This window comes from Suncus etruscus, chromosome 1 (genome assembly GCF_024139225.1).
Source record: "Suncus etruscus isolate mSunEtr1 chromosome 1, mSunEtr1.pri.cur, whole genome shotgun sequence".
NCBI lineage: Eukaryota > Metazoa > Chordata > Mammalia > Eulipotyphla > Soricidae > Suncus > Suncus etruscus.
In genome coordinates, this window is record NC_064848.1 from 159,133,723 (window position 1) to 159,152,935 (window position 19,213).

A 19,213-nucleotide genomic window follows, 5' to 3' on the forward strand; every position below is an offset into this window, starting at 1 on the left:
TAAATAAAAGACAAAATGTAGTCCTCTGTTCTATTCTCTGGAGACAGTTGATGTTAATCTTTTTTCCTGTTTATCCTCACAGAGATATTTTTATGCTTCAAACAATAAATACAGGGACAGAGGATGTGGCTCAGCAGTATAGCACATGCCCTGCATTTATTTGATCAGTGGCATCACCAAAATAAGAAAAATACACACATCTACAGACAGGAGAAGAATTTGTAACTGTTCTAGAAGATCCTCTGTGATCTATGAGTAGTAAGCCTTTTTTCAAATAAGACCTCAAAAGATGAACAAATTAAGGTTGGAAAATTAGTACAGCAGATGCTTCCTTGCATGCAGCTGACCTGAATCTGATTCCCTGCACAACATAGAGCCAGATCACAGAGCCAGAGTAAGCTTTGAGGACAGCGAGTCAGGCCCCATACACTCTTTTTTTGTTTGTTTGTTTTTTGTTTTTGGGCCACACCCAGCATTACTCAGGGGTTACTCCTGGCTGTCTGCTCAGAAATAGCTCCTGGCAGGCACGGGGGACCATATGGGACACCGGGATTCGAACCAACCACCTTTGGTCCTGGATTGGCTGCTTGCAAGGCAAATGCCGCTGTGCTATCTCTCCAGGCACCCCCATACACTCTAAAAAAAAAAAAGGGAAAAAATTAAAAGATGAATTTAGTACTAAAATTTAAAAAACTTGCTCTTGGGGCCAGAGCAATATACAGGACATAAGGTGTTTGCCTTGCTCCACAACCTAACCAAGTTGATCCCTGGCACCCCAGTTGTCCCCCTGAACCTAGCATGTGCTATACTCTGAGCCACATCCTCTGTTCCTGTATTTATTGCCTTGTAGGTGGCTGATTGGATTTAGATCCCCAGCATCCCAAATGGTCCCCCAAGCCCACCAGGAATAATTTGAGTATCCCTGGGTATAGCCCAAAAAATTAAAACCAAACCAAAACAAACAAAAAATTTTGCTCTCATAAAAAGATACCATAAAATTCAATGAATACTATAAAATTACTTTCTCCCAGTGGGAGAATATATTCATAACAGATATGTGTAACTGACAATAAATTACTAGCTGAAATAAAGAAAACTGAAAATCGATGATATGGAACTCAGTTCAACATAAAAATCGGTCCCGAATAATTTCAAGAATAAATATTAAAGACCAAATTACATATGGATACTTTTTATAGTATGTAATAATACCCAAAAACAATAGAAACAAGGGCCAGGAAGATTTAGGAAGCTTGTCACAAAAAAGAAACTTGGACTGCAGTTAGGTAGAGAAAAGGGATCACCTAGTACAATGATAGTTGAAAATGATCACTTGCAAATGGAAGTGGGTGCTGAAAAGAGAAAAGAGTTATATGCCATGTTACCTCCTTCATAACAGTATTTCAAAATACAGTGCTGTAAAAAGAAAGAGTGAGAAGAAGCATCTGCCATAATCCAGGTGGGTGGGTGAAGGTGGCAGGAATGGGCACTGGTAAAATGATGGAATTGTTGGACTTATATGACAAAAACACAATTATTGAACAACTTTATAACTGTGTATCTCATGGTGAGCCAAGTTAAAGAGGTGTTTTGTTTTTTTTTGTTTGTTTGGGCTCTAGAGCCACACCCAGTAATGTTCAGGGGCTCCTCCTGGCTCCATATTTGCAGGGCCATGTGCTCATTTAACTATAGGAGAGATTAAACTATCTCTTCCCAAAAGAACAAAAGTTCTTTCTTTGAAAGTGCCACAGTGGCTCAGGTGTTTCTTCTGGCTCTATGCTCATGGATTTACCCACTGTACTTATCCTTGAGCCTGGCAATTCCTCTAATAAGTAGAAAAGACTTCACAAACACCCATAAAAATTGGCACATAAAAGTCACAGCAGCCCTGTTTGTAGTGTTAAAAAAAAAACAAACAGCAAAGCTCTTTGCATGGCCATCAATCTGAGCTCACCTGAGAAATGATGTGGGGAGTGGTCAGAGAGATAGTACAGTAGGTAGGGTGCTTGCTATGCACTCAGCTAACCTGAGTTTAATCTCCAGCACCCCATATGGTCCCCTGAGTTACAAGAAGTAATTCCTGAGTGCAGAGCCAGGAGTAATCAATGAGCATTGCCAAGTATTGTGGAAAAAAAAAAAAAAGGCGGGGGTTACTGGGACCAAAGAGGTTAATACAGAGGGTAGGGTACTTGCCTTGCACATGACTGACCTGGATTCAATCCCTCAGCCCCTCATATGGTCCCTCAAGTCCTCCAAGAGTAATTTCCAAATGAAGAGCCAGGAGTAATTCCTGAGGATCACCCGTGAGGATCATGCACCCCAAAAAAAAATTATATTGTGTAAGGAAGCTTCTTCTATGGTTTACAATGTGGAGTGCTATTAGTAATAGAAACTTAGTAATAGAAACAACTTAGTTGTTACTATAACTTAGGAATAGAAAACTTCTGTGGTAAAAGTAATAGAAATGCATGTAATATAATAAAAACAAACTCCAGTAGATGGTGATGAGACAGAGGAAGGACTGGGAAAGGAATGTGAGGCTGCCACTAAATTGAGAATGTTTGCTTTGGGCCACAAAGTAGCACTTAGTGTATGTCCTAACTATTATACAAACAATTATAATGAAGAATTCTTTCTCCCTTTGATGACCATGAAAGCAATTTTCCTCCAGCCTAAGGGCTTCCAGGTTCTCTAGTGATCTTCCTTCTACAGGGAGTCCCTCACAAAGGTCCTCAAACTACGGCCTGTGGGCCACATATTGTATTAATTCCCATTTTGTTTCTTCACTTCTAAATAAGACATTTGCAGTGTGCATAGATATTTGTTCATAATTTTTGTTTTTACTATAATCTGGCCCTCCAACAGTCTGAAGGACAGTGAACTGGCCCCCTGTTTTAAAAGTTTGAGGACCCCTGTTAGCATAACCATGTACCCTAGGGAAGGATCAGTCATATCTTTCTTTCTTTTTTTTTTTTTTTTTTTTTTTTTTTTTGGGTTTTTGGGCCACACCCGGTGATGCTCAGGGGTTACTCCTGGCTATGCGCTCAGAAGTTGCTCCTGGCTTGGGGGACCATATGGGACGCCGGGGGAATCGAACCTCGGTCCGTCCGAGGCTAGCGCAGGCAAGGCAGGCACCTTACCATTAGCGCCACCGCCCGGCCCTCAGTCATATCTTTCAAGCCTCTTTTACTACACCTTTATTTTTGTTTGTGATATCAGGGATTGAATCCAGAGCCTCACACATATAGCTCATGTTCTCTATCACTCTCACCTTATTTTTTCCTCTTTTTTGGGGGAGAGGGAGGTTACACCTGAAGTCGCTCAGGGGTTACTCCTGGCTCTGCACTCAGAAATCGCTCCTGGCAGGCTCGTGGGCCATATGGGATGCTGGGAATCAAACCACCGTCAGTCCTGGGTCAGCTGTGTGCAAGACAAAATGCCTTACCACTGTGCTTTTACTCTGGCACCATTTTTTCTCTCTTATTTATTTACTTACTTGTTTTTTGTTTATTTATTTATTTATGTATTTATTGCTTCCCAAGTGATACTCTGGGACCAGAGAGATAGCACAGTGGTAAGGCGTTTGCCTTGCACATGGCCAAACCCGGACGGACCTGGATTCGATCTCTAGCATCCTATGTGGTTTCCCGAGCCTGCCAGGAGTGATTTCTGAGTGCAGAGCCAGGAGTAACCCCTGAGTGCCTCTGGGTATGGCCCAGCCCCCTACCCCCCAAGGGAAAAAAAAAAAAAAACAACCAACCAAGTGATTCTCTGGGTCTGGGCAACACTACCTGTAATTTTCACTCCAGTGGTGAAAATTAATCAGGCTGGGGGGATAGAGTACTGCAGTGACCCAGTAAGGCTGTGGGGTACCAGCACTATACTCACCATGTCAGGGAACCATGCAATGCAATAAATACTCTGGATTGAAATTTAGGCCTTGTGCATGCCAGAAATGCATACCACCCTTTGGGCTATCTCCTTGGCCACAATTAGGTCCCCCCCCCTTTTTTTTTTTATTTTGGAGCACACTTAATGGTATACAGAGCTTGCTCCCAGCTCTATGCTCAGTGATCACTCCTGGCAAGGGTCAGGAGATCACATTGGTGCTGGGAATCAAACCTGGGTCTGTGTATGCAAGGTAAGCACCCTACCCATGCATTATTACTCTAGTCCAATTCCCCCTCTTATTTTTTTTTTAATTTGAGTCACACCCAGTAGTACTCAGGGGTTACTCCTGGCTCTGTGCTCAGAAATCACTCCTGGTGGGCTCAGGGGACCATATGGAATGTCGGAGATCAAACCTGTGTCTGTTTCGGTTTGGCCGCGTGCAAGTCAAATGCCCTATCCTTATGGCTGTGCTATATAACTCCTGCCCCCAATTCCCTTTATTAAGGACTCTTCTTTGGGGCCAGAGAGATAATTCAAGGATTAAAGTGTTTGCCTTGCTAGAGTGATCCCTGAACACAGAGCTAGGGGTAAACCCTGAGTACAGCCAGCTATAGCCCCAAAAGTCAAACACACATACACCAAAAGAAAAAAATAAAGACACTTCCTTTATGCCTCATCCCAAGCTACTGCCCTTTCTCTGTTCTCTCTTAGAGTCACACTGAAAAGTTACTTCCTGCTGTGTCTGTGCACTCTTCATACCCATTTCCTCCTCAGCTCTGCATTTGTTGTTGGGGACCATATGGGTCAACTGAGTGCAAAGGAAGTGCTCTGCCCACTCCAGCCCCTCAGCCACATCTACTTTGCAACTGTGGTTGCCAAAACTTACAAGTGACCTCTGTCTTGCCCACCCAAAGCAAGCGCTGCCCTTGGCAGCACGCAGAAAAGAATTCCTTATTCCTCCTCCAGCCCTTTCTCTCTGCTATGTCCCTGCTGAGTTTCTCTTCTGCGATGTGGCTTCTTTCCTGTCTCATCTGCTGTCTTGATTCTAGGCTCCCATTCCCTCCCTTCCTACCTCTCCTTTTAGAGAATTTCTGCCACTTTCATGACTTTTTGAGCAACGGTATACTCCTAAATCTCTTTCCAATGCTGACCATAATATTCCATGGACATCTTGGATTTAGGTTGGAGGCACACATAGTTTCTCATCCAAATATCACTGTGCACAAGAGAAGGTGTTAACAACTTAAATGGGGGGGCCGGGCGGTGGCGCTGGAGGTAAGGTGCCTGCCTTGCCTGCGCTAGCCTAGGACGGACCGCGGTTCGATCCCCCGGCGTCCCATATGGTCCCCCAAGAAGCCAGGAGCAACTTCTGAGTGCATAGCCAGGAGTAACCCCTGAGCGTCACAGGGTGTGGCCCAAAAACCAAAAAAAAAACAAAAAAAAAAAAAAACAACTTAAATGGGAACTAAAGATATAACTCACTGTCCCAGGCAAATGGGACCATCTGCTCATCTTACATTAATACCATGTGGCATTTCAATCAGAGCACCTTTAAAAAGGATGGAACTTTCTGGTCACTCCTAAATCTGGCTCTCAGAAGTGGGCTGAAGGGCTACTGCCATGCTGGAATGAAGACAAAGCCAATGGAGGATGAAACTTTTGAGATGGCACTGGGACCTCCATGGACCCGAACAGTGGATGTTCCTGATAGGCCTGGCAGTCAAAAGGAAATCAATCCTTGAGGACATGCAAACTTTAATGGTTTCAAAGGCCCCTTTGATGACAATGACAATATTATGTTATCCTGTGACCCTGCCCTGCTAGGTGTGGCAATCTCAGGACAGTACCTTTTTTTCCCTTTTTCTTCTTTCTTTCTTTCTTTCTTTCTTTCTTTCTTTCTTTCTTTCTTTCTTTCTTTCTTTCTTTCTTTCTTTCTTTCTTTCTTTCTTTCTTTCTTTCTTTCTTTCTTTCTTACTTTCTTTCTTTCTTTCTTCTTTCTTTCTTCTTTCTTTCTTTCTTCTCTTCTTTCTTTCTTTCTTTCCTTTTTGTTTTTGTTTTGTTTTTGAGGAAAGTACACCCAGCAATGCTCAGGAGTTACTCCTGGCTCTAGGTGTGGCAATCTCAGGACAGTACCTTTTTTCCCTTTTTCTTTTTCTTTCTTTCTTTCTTTCTTTCTTTCTTTCTTTCTCTTTCTTTCTTTCTTCTTTCTTTCTTTCTTCTTCTTTCTTTCTTTCTTTCTTTCTTTCTTTCTTTCTTTCTTTCTTTCTTTCTTTCTTTCCTTTTTTGTTTTTGTTTTGTTTTTGAGGAAAGTACACCCAGCAATGCTCAGGAGTTACTCCTGGCTCTGTGCTCAGGAATTACTCCTGGAGGGCTCATGGGACCATCTTGGATACTGGAGATTGAACCAGGGTCAGCTGTGAACAAGGCAAACATCCTACCTGCTGTACTATTGCTCCAGTCCCATCCTCAGGCTAGTTCTAAGAGCTTAAAGGACAAGAAACACTGGCACTGGGAGAAGATAAACTAAAAGAGAAGAATGGTTTCCCCTTCTGCACAGACCTGCTCATCTCCAAATATTAACAGCTTCCACCTTGCTGTAGTTAATTGGTATCCTCAATAGCAAAAATAAAGAAATTAAAAAGAAAAATAAAATCTGTCCCCCACACTAATTTCATCTCAATAATACATATTTTCATAAAATATTCTCTTTGTTCTTTTTTTCCAGCATCTGGGACTGAACCCAAGACCTCCAAACATGCCATGCATATTCTCAACCACCGAGACACATGTGCAACCTTCCATTTAACCCAGGAATTTATTATTTGTTTGGATGTTGGGTTTTGGGACACCTCTGGAAGTGCTCTGGGTTTACTCCTGACACTGAGTTTAGGACTCACTCCTGGTGGGGCTCTTAGATCAATATAACATGCTGGAGATCAAATGAGGCTAGCTACATGCAAGGCAAGAGCTAACTATCTTTTGGACCCCAATGCCCAGGAATTTGAATAATGAACTTTGCCGTCCTTGAATATTTCTTTTCCCTCACTTCCCAAACACTCTCCCCAGAAATTCTATACTATCTACCTACAAAATAAGTCTGAATTCTGTTACTTTCCTCTGTTTCCACAGCCAACTCTCTGGGCCACATCATCTGCCCCTTTCCCTTTCCTTCCTGTATCCTCACTTGCACTTAAAGTCCTTCTATAATTGCTTTTCCACATAGTAGCCACATCAGCCTTGGAGAGCAGAGATCATGGCCCCTCTCAATTCAAAAGCCTTCAGCAGGAAATAAGCTATGCCACGCACAACTGCATGAGTTCTGCAAACAGGAAATGGAAGAAAAGAATCCACACACAGAGTCTGAGTCCTTCAAGTCCAATTCAAAGGCAGGAAAACCCCATCCACTATTAAACATCGGAGGAGTGCAAGCTGCTTCCTAACCAGTGTGCTGGCATATTTGGGCCAAGGAAAAAATGCATTAAACTTAAATACAAATTGACTTGAGTCTTTTCCTTCCTTCCTTCCTTCTTTCCTTCCTTCTATCCTTCCATTTCTTCTTTCCATCCTTCCTTCCCTTTTTCCTTCCTTCCTATCTTTCTTTGTTCTTCTTCCTTTTCCCTTTTCCTTCCTTTCTTCCTTCCCTTTCCATCCATCTCTTTTTTTATTTCCCTACCATGCTGAGGATTATACTAGTCCTCCTGCTCATTATGTATGCATTAAGCCTATTGAGCTCTTTCTGGGCCCTGCACTGTCACATCTTTTTCATGTAGATCTCTCCAGGATGGCACTTGTGTTTTTGATGCTCACTCAGACCTGGCTGTGCTGTGGTTGAAAATCACTTGCTGTATCAAGGAGCACAGATATCAGAGCTGCTCAGATCATGCCCAGTACATGTTAGAACACAGGATTTTTTTTGTTTGTTTGTTTTTGGGCCACACCCAGCATTGCTCAGGGGTTACTCCTGGCTGTCTGCTCAGAAATAGCTTCTGGCAGGCACGGGGGACCATATGGGACACCAGGATTCGAACCAACCACCTTTGGTCCTGGATCGGCTGCTTGCAAGGCAAACGCCGCTGTGCTATCTCTCCAGGCCCTGAACACAGGATTTTAACTCATGATCCTATGCTTGTAAAGAACGCACCCTTACACTAGTTCTCTAGGCCTATAGTATAATTTGCTCATGAAAACCAAAAACAAACCAGAGACCAGAGTAATAGTACAGTGGGTAGAGTGCTTGCCTTGCACACAGCTGACCCAGATTCAAATCCCAACACCAAAGGTCCCCAAACACTACCTGGAGTGATTCCTGAGTTCAGAGTCAGAATTTAACCCTGAGCACCATTGGGTGTGACCCCCAAACTAAAAATAAAGATGAAACAAAACAAGCACGACTTTACAGAAACTGCAAAGACTTCAGTCCCCAGTTTCTCTGACTCCTCTCTCACTTCTCATCTCATTCATCCAGAACCTTCCAGTACTGCTTTCTGAACACCACCCCCACTTCCTCAGAGCACCTCTGCCTGGGTACTCTTGCCTGAGATTGCCATGATGCTACTCATCTCCTTCTTCAAATCTCTGCTGCCATTTCACTCACCAATGTGTGTCTTACCACCCCACCCTGCTAGTTTAGGAGGTAATTGCTCTCAACCTCTCCATTTTAGGGTGACGGTAGCTGGCACCACATGGATCCCCTCTGCACACATTTACAGACAAGGGCCCACCCACGTGGACCCTCAGGCTCCCCCTAGCCCTGTGCTCAGGGGCCCCCAATCATTTCCCCAAATCTTTAGGCTCTGACAGCCTCCAGCTGGAGCTGGGGACTCCCGGCTGCCTGCCCCCAGGCTGGCGGGCGCCAGCTTCTGGCAGAGGGGCAGGCATGTAATTAGAAACTGCGCCAGCTCCCTAATTGCCAGTTCTTGTCCCAAACCAGGAGGCCTGCACTATTCTGAGCCACCCTGGCTGCCTGAGGCATGCAGAGGAATGGGCTGAGTGGGTCGAGTGCAGAGAAAGGTTTTGTGGAGGTGACCCTGGAGGGACTAGCCGGGTCATAGTGGACTTCTTGGTGGATAAGCACTGGCCAGTGGCCAGGGCTCAAACGTGGCACTGGGAGAGCTGTAGTCACTCCTCCAGACTCCTCCCCTCCCACTAGCCCCAAGTTTCTACCCATGCCCAGAATAGAGACACTGCAGCAGTCAGGTCCATTCATTCTTTATTCGGGTGGCATAAAAATCACTACAAAAACTTTACAAAAGAGAGCAATGGGGCCCTTCCCTGTCAGCTTCTGAGACCCTACACAAAGGGGGAATATGGGAGAGGGGAGGGCAGGGCACCCTGGCTGTGAGGTGTCTCTGAGGACCAGCAGGAAGACTGAAGTGACAGGGTGTTGGTGGCCCTGGAGATGATGGTAGAGGCAGATTGTGGATGTCCCACCTTCACCCTGAGAGCAGAATCAAGGTGACCTAGTGGGTCTGACTCCAGGGCACTGCTTTGCCACCCCCAGGACATCTCTCCTCACCAGCCAGAGCAAACCATTGCTCCTGCCCTGCTTTTTGGGAAACCATCATGAAGGTGCTCCAGCTAAGCCAGCCTTCCTGACAAAAGTTAGGTCCACAGACTGCCCCTCACTCGGCCCAAGCCCCAAACAATGACCCCTCTGAGCCCTGTGGAAGGAATGAATGGGGATCAGTCTCCAGCTCCCACATTCTCCTAGCCAGCCCCATCTCCCACCCCTAATCCCCAAAGCTGTTTGGAAAGAGTCAGAGGAGTTAAGAGGCTGTCCAGGCCGGGACTCAGGAAGCTGGTGGGCCTCGGCCCTCACTTAGGGCTGCTAGGCTGGGAGTAATCCTCCTCTATTCGGGGCACAAGTTTCAAGTCAGGGCCTAAAGACTTGTCTCCCTGAGAAAATACTTTCAGGAGGTGGTAGATGTCAGAGTTCCGGTCATCCGGGGAATCCTGCTGCTCCTTCCTCTCCTTCGGCATGCTTGGGTGAGGATTCCTCACCCTGCCCACAAAAAGGGGCAGGCCTGTGGTGTCCTCAAAGATGAAGAAGAGAAAGGGACGGTTCACACTGAATGAGAGCGACATGCGGGACATGGCTGTGCTGGTGGCAGCTGCCGCCTCCACGCCCACCTCACTGAGCTCCAGCGTGGACTGATGCTGCACGCTGGACACCACCAGGCTCTGATCGGAGATCCCCCGAAGGTCTGGGGCCAGAAACAGCTCTTGCAGGCCTATCCCGGGCATGAGACAGCTGGTCAGAGCAGCTTTCACCACCTAGGAGGGAGTCTTCCTGCCCTCCTCACCATATTAAGCCCACAAGTCCCTGGTTAACTCCTATTTAACCTTCAATGACATTCTAAGAACCATTTCCTCCAGGCACACTTCCTAGACTCCCTGCCCCAATGTCCAAACTGGCACCTTTTCTCTATTCTTCTCAGGTAAACTGAGAACAAGCTTCCTATCTAATGACTTATGGTGAAATGTAAGCACTGATTCCTCTTCTGCCTGTTCCGTTACAGAGTTCTTTGTCTATGCTGAACTCTCAGTGCCTGGAATGGATCAGTTGCTTAGCAAATGTTGGTGGAGAAAAGCATTTCTTTAAAAGTATGACACCCCGGGGCTGGAGCTGTAGTGCAAGCCATAAGGTATCTGCCTTATCTGCACTAGTCTAGGACGAACTGTGGTTCAATCCCCCGGCTTCCCACATGGTCCCCCAAGCCAGGGGCGATTTCTGAGCACATAACCAGGAGTAACCCCTGAGCACCACTGGGTGTGGCCCAAAAAAAAAAAAAACAAAAAAACAAAAACAAAAAGTATGACACCCCTGGGGACCAGAGAAATAGCACAGCGGCAGGGCATTGTCTTGCATGCTGCCAGCCCAGGCGGACCCGGATTATATCCCTGGCATCCCATAAGGTCCCCTGAACCTGCCAGGAGCGATTTCTTTTTTTTTTGTTTGTTTGTTTTTTTTGTTTTTGGGCCACACACGGTGATGCTCAGGGGTTACTCAGAAATCGCTCCTGGCTTGGGGGACCATATGGGACACCGGGGGATCGAACCTCGGTCCGTCCTAGCAAATGTCCACTGCACTGCTGCCACAGTAACTCCTGAGCACTGCTGGATATGACCAAAAAAGTATGACACCCCTGGGGTCAGAGTAGGAGTTTGCTTTGTATATGGTAGACTTGTGTTTGAGCCCTAGCATCCCACATGGGTCCCTGACCCCTCAAGAAGTAATTCCTGAGTGTAGACCTAGTAGTAACTCTTAATACCATGAAATGTGCCCCCCAATAAAAACATATGAGACACCCCTTGGGCTGGAGTGACAGTAGAATGGGTAGGGCATTCCCATATGGTATCCCATATGGTCCCCTGAGCCCATCAGGAGTGATCCCTGAATTCAGAGCCAGGAGTAAATCCTGAACACCACCTATGTGGCTCTGAAACAACAAAAAAAGACATGACACCCCAGATTCTCTTCCACCCTATTCTGGGAGACCCACTGAGTGGCCACCCCAACACCACTTGCCAAGCCCCATGCCACCAGGTCCATCCACCCAGGATTCTTTGCAATGTGCAGACTTGGGCAGTATATGTCTTGTTTCCCGGGTGACCCCAGCTACTCCCAGGACAAAGCCTATCCCTGACCTCTAACAAAGACTACAACACAAGACTCACTCTGGCTCAGTCCCCTGCAGTGGGGGCCTCCTCCTGCTCAAGGACAACCCTTCCTTACCCAGCTGGCTAAGGGTGGCCACCAGGTCCAGCTGGTGTTTGAGATGCAGCTTGGGCAGCTTGACTTTGGTGGGCTTCTCCCGAAGCAGGGATGAATGCAGGGTGTCCCAGCTTAAGTTGGCCAGCACCTGAGACACGTTCCACTCAAAGTGGGTGGGCATGAGGACCACGAAGCTCATGTTGTTCTTAAAGGGGAAATGAGCCACCTGCAGACAAGGAAGGGAAACAGGCCTGAGAGAGGGGTGGCCTGGGGTTCCACCCCTCTGGCTCAGGTACTTTTGTGGCTTTCTTCAGCCTCTTTCTTCTCAGTGGGGTGCACTACACTTGCTTCCAACATGATCAAAACCAAAACAGAAGTGCTTAAAGCTTGAAGAAGGATTTCTCTCTTCATATATTACCAGCCAGTCCCAGAACATGGGGAGAGAGTTGGGGAGAGAGTCCTCCAATTCAGATGCTCCCCAGATACAATGGACTACACGGTTGGTTTCCAGCTCTTCCAACCTATCCTTTCAACAATGAATTATCCCCCTTGGTTCTTTGTACACATGATTTGGGGTATGAGTTAATGTGAATGAGATTACTGTAGCCAGCCCAAAATTTATTGGTTTCTGTGACCTCAGAGTACCCCTGACTACAGGACCCCCAGGTCAGGAGTCTGTATCTGTCAGCCTAGGCTGCCAGCAGAGGACGAGAAGAAAACCTGGTGGGAAGGGGGAGTAGGTAGGAAACAGCCAGGAGTGTACTGGGAGTGAGGTAAGGTTTGAAGAGAAACAGTAAGAAGGGCCTGAGAAATAGTACAACAGGAGGGAAGGACATTTGTCTTGCATGTAGCTAACCCAGGTAATCCCTGTTAAACTATATGGTCTCCCAAATCCACCAGAAGTAATTCCTAAATGCAGAGCCCTCAGTTCCACTAGGTGTAGGCCAAAAGTAGGAAGAAAGGGATGATGGCAGGAAGGAAGGAAGGAAGGAAGGAAGGAAGGAAGGAAGGAAGGAAGGAAGGAAGGAAGGAAGGAAGGAAGGAAGGAAGGAAGGAAGGAAGGAGGGAAGGAGGGAGGGAGGGAGGGAGGGAGGGAGGGAGGGAGGGAGGGAAGGAGGGAGGAAGGGAAGGAAGGGAAGGAAGGGAGGAAGGAAGGGGATGCCACACCCACTTCTTTCTGAATATCCTGAAGAGAAGCTGGGATGTGCAGCTCTGTAAGTGTGGAGGATTGAGTACTGATATGTCAATGTCAAACGCTACACTATGTCACACTGTCTTTGTGAGATACCCAGCACTGTTCTCTTAGTTGTGCCAAAGGGGCTACATCAAGGCCAGAGCCAGGGTATGGTACTGTTACTCCACCCTGGATTTACGTGTAGCGACCTGAGACCCACCCATTTCTGGGAGGGGTCTTGGGTACCGGATAATAGGTGTGACTTTACCTGCAAAGCCTGGCCCATTCCTGGGAGGGGTCTTGGAATAGGTAGATAAACCCGGAAGCCAAGGGATTAAGGGGCTTTTGCCTTTTGGCCCTGCTGGGCGCTCTGAGGGAAATGGCTGAAAGAGGATAAGATGCAGGGCAAGCCTAGAATGGCTGTATGCTTGAAAGGTTATGAGTAAGCCACACACATGTGGTGGCTAGGGCCTAAATAAAGATAATTCTTCCTGAAGCCTGCCTGTGAGTGAGTGATTTCACCTGGGCGACTCGCCGGCTGCATGGGGGTTGCTGAGCCACGTGGCCTGGGATGGCAGACAGAGAAATCCACCTCCATCCATCGCCATCCAGCCCCTTCCTTATATATTTAATACAACATGGTACCTGTCAGTGGCAAAACAGAGCAGCCAGTAAGAATGCAACCTCAGGGGGCCCGGAGAGATAGCACAGTGGTGTTTGCCTTGCAAGCAGCTGATCCAGGACCAAAGGTGGTTGGTTCGAATCCCGGTGTCCCATATGGTCCCCTGTGCCTGCCAGGAGCTATTTCTGAGCAGACAGCCAGGAGTAACTCATGAGCACTGCCGGGTGTGGCCCAAAAACCAAAAAAAAAAAAAAAAAGAATGCAACCTCAGGAAGTGGTCAGGCAGAAGAGTTCAGGTGATGGGGATGAGGGTAGCTCAGACCCTGACAGTTGACTCTAGAGCTATGTGACTGCTTGGGAAGTCTCTGTACTGTCCCACAATCCTGGGATGGTCCCAAAATCTAGGCCAGAGATGAACACTTGCCTTGCATGTGGCTAACCAGTGTCCCATATGGCCCCTTGAGCACTGCCAGGTGTGATCCCTAAGCACAGAGCCAGGCATAATCCCTGAACATTGCTGGGTGTAGCCCAAAACAAACAAAACAAAAAAACCAAAAGTCTCAAAGCCTAAGATCATCTGGTCCTCAACCAAATGACCTGTCCCCAAAGAATTCTCTCAGCCCATTCTATTGAAGAAATTGTCCCAAACAGGTCATTTCCCCCTCAAATCTTTTCCTTTGTAGCACATAGCATTTGCTGAAATTATTGTGGTTTGTATTTGCTTATGTATTGAGTACAGGAATGTGGTCTTCCTCATGATTCACTGAGTTCCTAGGTTCTAGAACAGAATTTGACACACAGCAAATGCCCAGTATTTGTTGGATGTTAAATGAATGCATTTCTAAGTATCTGGAGTGTTAGTGAACTTGGGCAAGGGCAGAGGGCAAGGTCTCAGACTTCTGTTCCAGGGACATGACAGTGAGGAAGCCTCCCACCCCAACACACACACACATCATGTTTTCCCCCAATGGCTGCTCCTTCCCTTCCCCACCCCCTCTCAGCACTCAGGCCCCGCCTGAACAGAGCCTGGGTATCCTGGAGACCTGTATCTCAGGCTGTTCCAGTAGGCTCCAGCGCAGTGGGTAGGAGCGGGCCTCCATCATCTCCACGGGAACCATGAACTGCTCATCCAGATGGAAAACGTCCCTCTTGGTGAGGCTCGGGTCAAACTTGCTCCTCCAGAAACCTGCATTCAGCAGAGAGCAGGGATAACACAATGTGGGCAAGGATGGGCTTTTTCAACCATGTCTTCCCCATCTCACCTAACACCCACTCAGAAGGCAAAAGGTGTTAGCCAAGAACCCAGAGGTGCTGGGCAAATCTGACACCCTCTGAATAAGGGGATCTTCCTGCAGCTACTATAAAATCTGTGTTCCAATGCCCCAGAGGCCCTGCCAGGCTCTCAGGAACCTCTTCAGCTTTTTCAGACTCAGTTCCGTGAAAGAACTTCCTCCACAACAGCCAGCCAGTTCCTCAAGCTCTCCCTGCCTCACTGCCTGGACACGAGGAGGTAGAAAGACCCTGGAAATAGAGCAGGGAATAGAGCCAGGGACAGAGGAAGGAACAAATCTGGGAACAGAGATAGAACAGAGCTGGGAATAGAGCTGGTGCAGCCTCAGCGGGTCTCCAGGGCAGAGGTGGATATGACTGGGCCAGGGACGCACCCTGGAAGTAGATGGCATTCAGCAGCAGCAGCACTGTGTCCTGCGGCAGTTCCAAGAGGAAGTTTTCAATCTTGCCTTCTGTGGCTTCCTTCACCCATTGATTGATGTTCTCCAGGTCATCCCCCATCCTTCCCGTCAAGCTCATGGCTTTTGAGCCAAAGAGCTGTTCAGATTGTTCCAGGAAGTCCTCCTTGATGGGAAATCCTACACAATAGGGGCATCCACTCAGCCTGTCCCCCTCATTCCTGTCTGCCCAGAGTGCTCTGTAGGCATAACCAGCACCAACCTTTTTGAAGGTACATTCTGGCAGCCAGTTGAAATGCTCCAGGACCCAGATTCTGGCAGAGGCGACTCAGCAGGAAAGGGAGACAGGGCTCTGCGTCCACATGCAGCGCCTGCAGCAACCTCTGCAGTGTCTGGTTTTGAGCACCTGGAGGCACCATGCCAGCTGGGGACCAGGCTTTGACCATGCCCATGACCCACCCAAGCTATCTGGCATACCCATAGGACCACATGAAGCTGAACTGAGAGACAAGACTCCCCAGTGTGCTTCCTGCCCTGTCACTGATACTCTTAGCCCCCTCATCTCAGGCCAGTCATCTTCCCTCTCAACACCTAGGTTTCCCATGAGATGCTCCCGGGAAGTGCAGTCATTGTATCCAAAGCACCATCAGTACATCCTGAGCCCAACACCCAGAACTCTGGTTGACAGAGATGATGGTGGGCCCAGGTGTCTGCACTTTCCGCCCCTCCACCCCCTGACTTGGTATCCTTAGAGAAGTGAATTCCTACTGACCTCCTAGCTCTGCTAGTCCCAACAGGTTCTCCCATGGTACCTAGTGCCAAGTGAGACAGTGCCAGAGCCACACTCAGAGGTGACAGGACCAGGTTGGGGTTGTTGGATGTTTGGGCCACTAAAGAGAAGAGGTCTTTGGTAAAAGCCATCATGGACTGAGCCAGTTTGCGAGTCTGTTCTGGAGTTGGGAACCTCTTGCAGTCTTCTGGGGCCCTCTTTAGAATATTTCGATCATCTGTATCCTGTGGGGGGAGAGTGAATAGAGCAGGGGTCCATGAGATCAAGGGCCAGCCCCCCACCCAGATTCTGAGCTAAAAATCTACTTCAGTGGGGCCAGAGATTTAGCACAGTGGTGTTTGCCTTGCAAGCGGCCGATCCAGGACCTAAGGTGGTTGGTTCGAATCCCGGCATCCCATATGGTCCCCCGTGCCTGCCAGGAGCTATTTCTGAGCAGATAGCCAGGAGTAACCCCTGAGTACTGCCAGATGTGGCTCAAAAACAAACAAACAAAAAAAATCTACTTCAGTGACCCCTTGTCTTGGGCCGTCTTGGTTGTGATGGGAGAGGGAGGAAGGTCTCTGGTCAGTATATTCTGGGGCATCAGTCCCTCCTTCTCTCTGGCTCCAGACACCCTTTCCTGGGCACACTGCCCTACCCTCTAACCCCGCTGACTGGCCCTCCTTCCTTGGTCCCAACCACTCTTCCCCAGCCCCACTTGGTTTGTACCTGGTTGCCCAACTTGAGGAAGGTGAGTGGGGACACTATTTCCTGGGTCTGCTCACTCCTTAGCTGAAGAGAGGAGGAAGCAGATGGAGAGCAAATCTTCTCACAGCTCCCCAACCCTGTAAGGCTCTGGTTGCCTCTCCCCAACACTCACACCTCACTGCCCAGTACCTGGTGATTTAAGGGCTCCATTGCCATCGAAGGAGAGAACTGTGGAGAAATGGGGAGAAGCAGCTGACCTCAGAGCCTGAACTTCCAAAAATCCCAGCCCACTTGGTTCCCCCACCCACACCTTCTCCGACCCCAGGTTCACGTTTACTACCGAGCAGAGGCTCTGCAGGCAGGACAAGCCGAACACCAGGAGCGCCCAGAGTCGCGCCATGTTCCTGTTGAGAATAGGGCACTCAGTCCCCACCTCGCCCCACATCCACCAAGGATTCCACCCACACATGAGCAGGGACAGACCGTCCTAAAGTCCAGCCCAGACACACACACAGAGAACGCACAGCTCCATGGCTCTGCTCCAGCAGTCTCTAGTCTCAGTCATGGAAATTAAAAATAAAAAATTCTAATTCTTCCTGACTTGCCATTTCAGTCAGACCTAAATTAGAATCCAAACTCTGCCTCTTTCCAGGGGGCTTGGCTGACTTCCTTCACCCCGCAGGCTTCATCTCTCCTCACACAATGAGCTCCAGTGACAGCAAGTCTCCTTGTTACTCAAGGAGTAGAGAAGCCTCATATGTATGGGTCCCTGATTCAGATCCCCAGGCACTGTCCCCACCAGCACCAACACCATTAGCTGTGGTTGCTGTTGAATAAAAAATAAATGGGCTCAGGAGATGATCCAAAAGGTTGAGCACACACATTATATGTAGAGGATCCAGATTCACTCCCCAGCAGGTCCTCCAAGCACCATGCTAGGAGGAATTGTTTTGTTTTTTGTTTTGGGGCCACACCACACACTCAGGGGTTACTCCTGGCTCTACGCTAATAGCTCCTGGCATTCTTGGGGGATCTTATGGGATGCTAGGGATTGAACCTGGGTTGGCTCTGTGCAAGGCAAATGCACTACCCAATGTGCTATTGCTCTGGCCCCCAAGAGTAGCTTCTGAGCACCACCAGAAGAACAAAAATTTAAAAAAAATTTTTTTTTTAATTTTTAAAAAGAGAAAAAAAGAAAATGTTTGTAAGCATTCCTGTCTCCTGCATGGAGTTTCTATGAGCCCAGCCTAGTCAAAAGTGCCCCTTCCAGGAAGCCTGCCCTGGGTTACCACTGCCACCCTGTTATCTGCAGTACCTTGAATCTGGTGTCGGCTAGAACAGACAGGTCAACAGAACCCTAAGACGGGGGGATGGGGTTCTGCAAAGAGAGCTGCCCTATTGATCAGAGCAAAACCCAATGAATGACAGGCCAGAGCTGCCTTTGGACTTACTGGAATCATTGTCTTTCCCCTGCCCTCTGCTCCATTGCTCTGTGGCAGCTGGTCTGTGGTTGGCCTGAAACTGGCTTCACACTGACACTTCCCTCCTCAAACCAGTCATTCTGGAGACTTTTTGGGGGTGGGGCTCATACCCAGTGATGTTCATGAGTTATTCCTGGCAGTGCTTGAGGAATCATAGGGTCCTGGGGATTGAAGCCATGTTGCCACATGCAAAGTGCCTTACCCACTGGACCATTGCTCTGGCACTTTTCTGGAGAATTTTTATTACCCCCACCACCACCGCTACCAGACACAAAACTCCAATCTGGGTAGACTCTTCCTGGCAAGAAAAGGCCCCCAGTTCTTTAGTTCCTCGGACTCCCCCACCCAAACACCCATATTTGACTCATTCCAGGAGGCTGGTAAAGTGCAGCCCCCTGCCCCACATCACATTTAGCTCATACTCCCTACCTCTTCTCCTGCCCAAGCTGGAGCTGCTGCCAGCCTCCTCCTTGCTGTCCAGTCGCACACGCTGTCCTTCTGGCCACACTTGGAAGCTCCCCACACACTGTCCAGGCTCTAGCCTGAACCGTCGAGCCCTCCCTCCCACCAGGACCTTTGCTCTAAGCCAACCCCCTCCAGAGTGCTTTCTCTTCTGGTAAATATTGGCCCATGCATCCGGTTAAACATTGGTACTGGGGCCAGAAGCACCTTTCCCATCAGTGTGTCTAATCCTGGAAGTACCACCCAGGGCCGCAGGAAGCTGAACCCTACCCGAACCTAGAAAAAGGTTGAACAGGAGACACTTGAGGCTGTCAGAAGCAGGACAGCCACTTGACGCTGGGTCAGGCTTCCCTGAGCCCACAGGTTGGGGTCACATTCAGAAAAGTCACATGATCTGCCCAAGGACGGGGCTGAGCCAAGCCACTGCCAGGTTCCCACTTCCAGTATTCCTTCCTCCCCTGCTGAGAAGCAGAGTGGGAAGGGGAGACCAGGAAAAAATACCCTACCCTACCCACCCCAAATCCTGGTTGGTTGCCTCCAATCTAGATGCATACAGAGATAGCAGGGCCCAGGCCACTCCCCAGTCACGTGTCTTTCAGAGCTCCGAATAGTAGGGGTAGCATGAACAAGCCTCAAACTCCGCAGCTTAGGAGCCCGAGCAAGCTGCCTCGCCACCCTCTGCCCTATGTCTCACCCTCAAATCC

The 19,213-nt window shown here is 48.2% G+C and overlaps 1 protein-coding gene across 3 annotated transcripts; it reads right to left on the bottom strand.

Moving 5' to 3' along the window:
• Nucleotides 1–9,627: 9,627 nt before the first annotated feature.
• On the bottom strand, nt 9,628–18,890 carry SERPINF2 (serpin family F member 2). 3 transcript variants are annotated; one of them, XM_049782405.1, is made up of 10 exons: nt 18,786–18,890; nt 16,907–16,970; nt 16,756–16,794; nt 16,588–16,650; nt 15,902–16,103; nt 15,352–15,495; nt 15,066–15,269; nt 14,445–14,587; nt 11,627–11,831; nt 9,628–10,121 (listed from the first exon to the last, which is right to left on the bottom strand). In XM_049782405.1, exons 2-10 carry the CDS (start codon nt 16,964–16,966, stop codon nt 9,706–9,708), a joined length of 1,476 nt encoding a protein of 491 aa, XP_049638362.1. In that variant the 5' UTR covers nt 16,967–16,970; nt 18,786–18,890; the 3' UTR covers nt 9,628–9,705. The 3 variants fall into 3 exon arrangements, with proteins under 3 accessions (XP_049638362.1, XP_049638360.1, XP_049638369.1); XM_049782403.1 differs by having other exon boundaries at nt 16,904–16,970; XM_049782412.1 differs by lacking the exon at nt 18,786–18,890 and adding an exon at nt 18,477–18,583 and having other exon boundaries at nt 16,904–16,970.
• Nucleotides 18,891–19,213: the final 323 nt, after the last annotated feature.

Excerpts from the sequence above, each read along its gene's own strand:
- SERPINF2 (XM_049782403.1), bottom strand. The coding sequence starts at position 16,966 with ATGGCGCGACTCTGGGCGCTCCTGGTGTTCGGCTTGTCCTGCCTGCAG. Across the intron at positions 16,651-16,755 it reads TGGAGCCCTTAAATCACCAG|CTAAGGAGTGAGCAGACCCA; the intron begins GTACTGGGCAGT and ends TCCTCTCTTCAG. Across the intron at positions 10,122-11,626 it reads GGCCACCCTTAGCCAGCTGG|GCCTGCAAGAGCTGTTTCTG; the intron begins GTAAGGAAGGGT and ends TGCCCGGGATAG.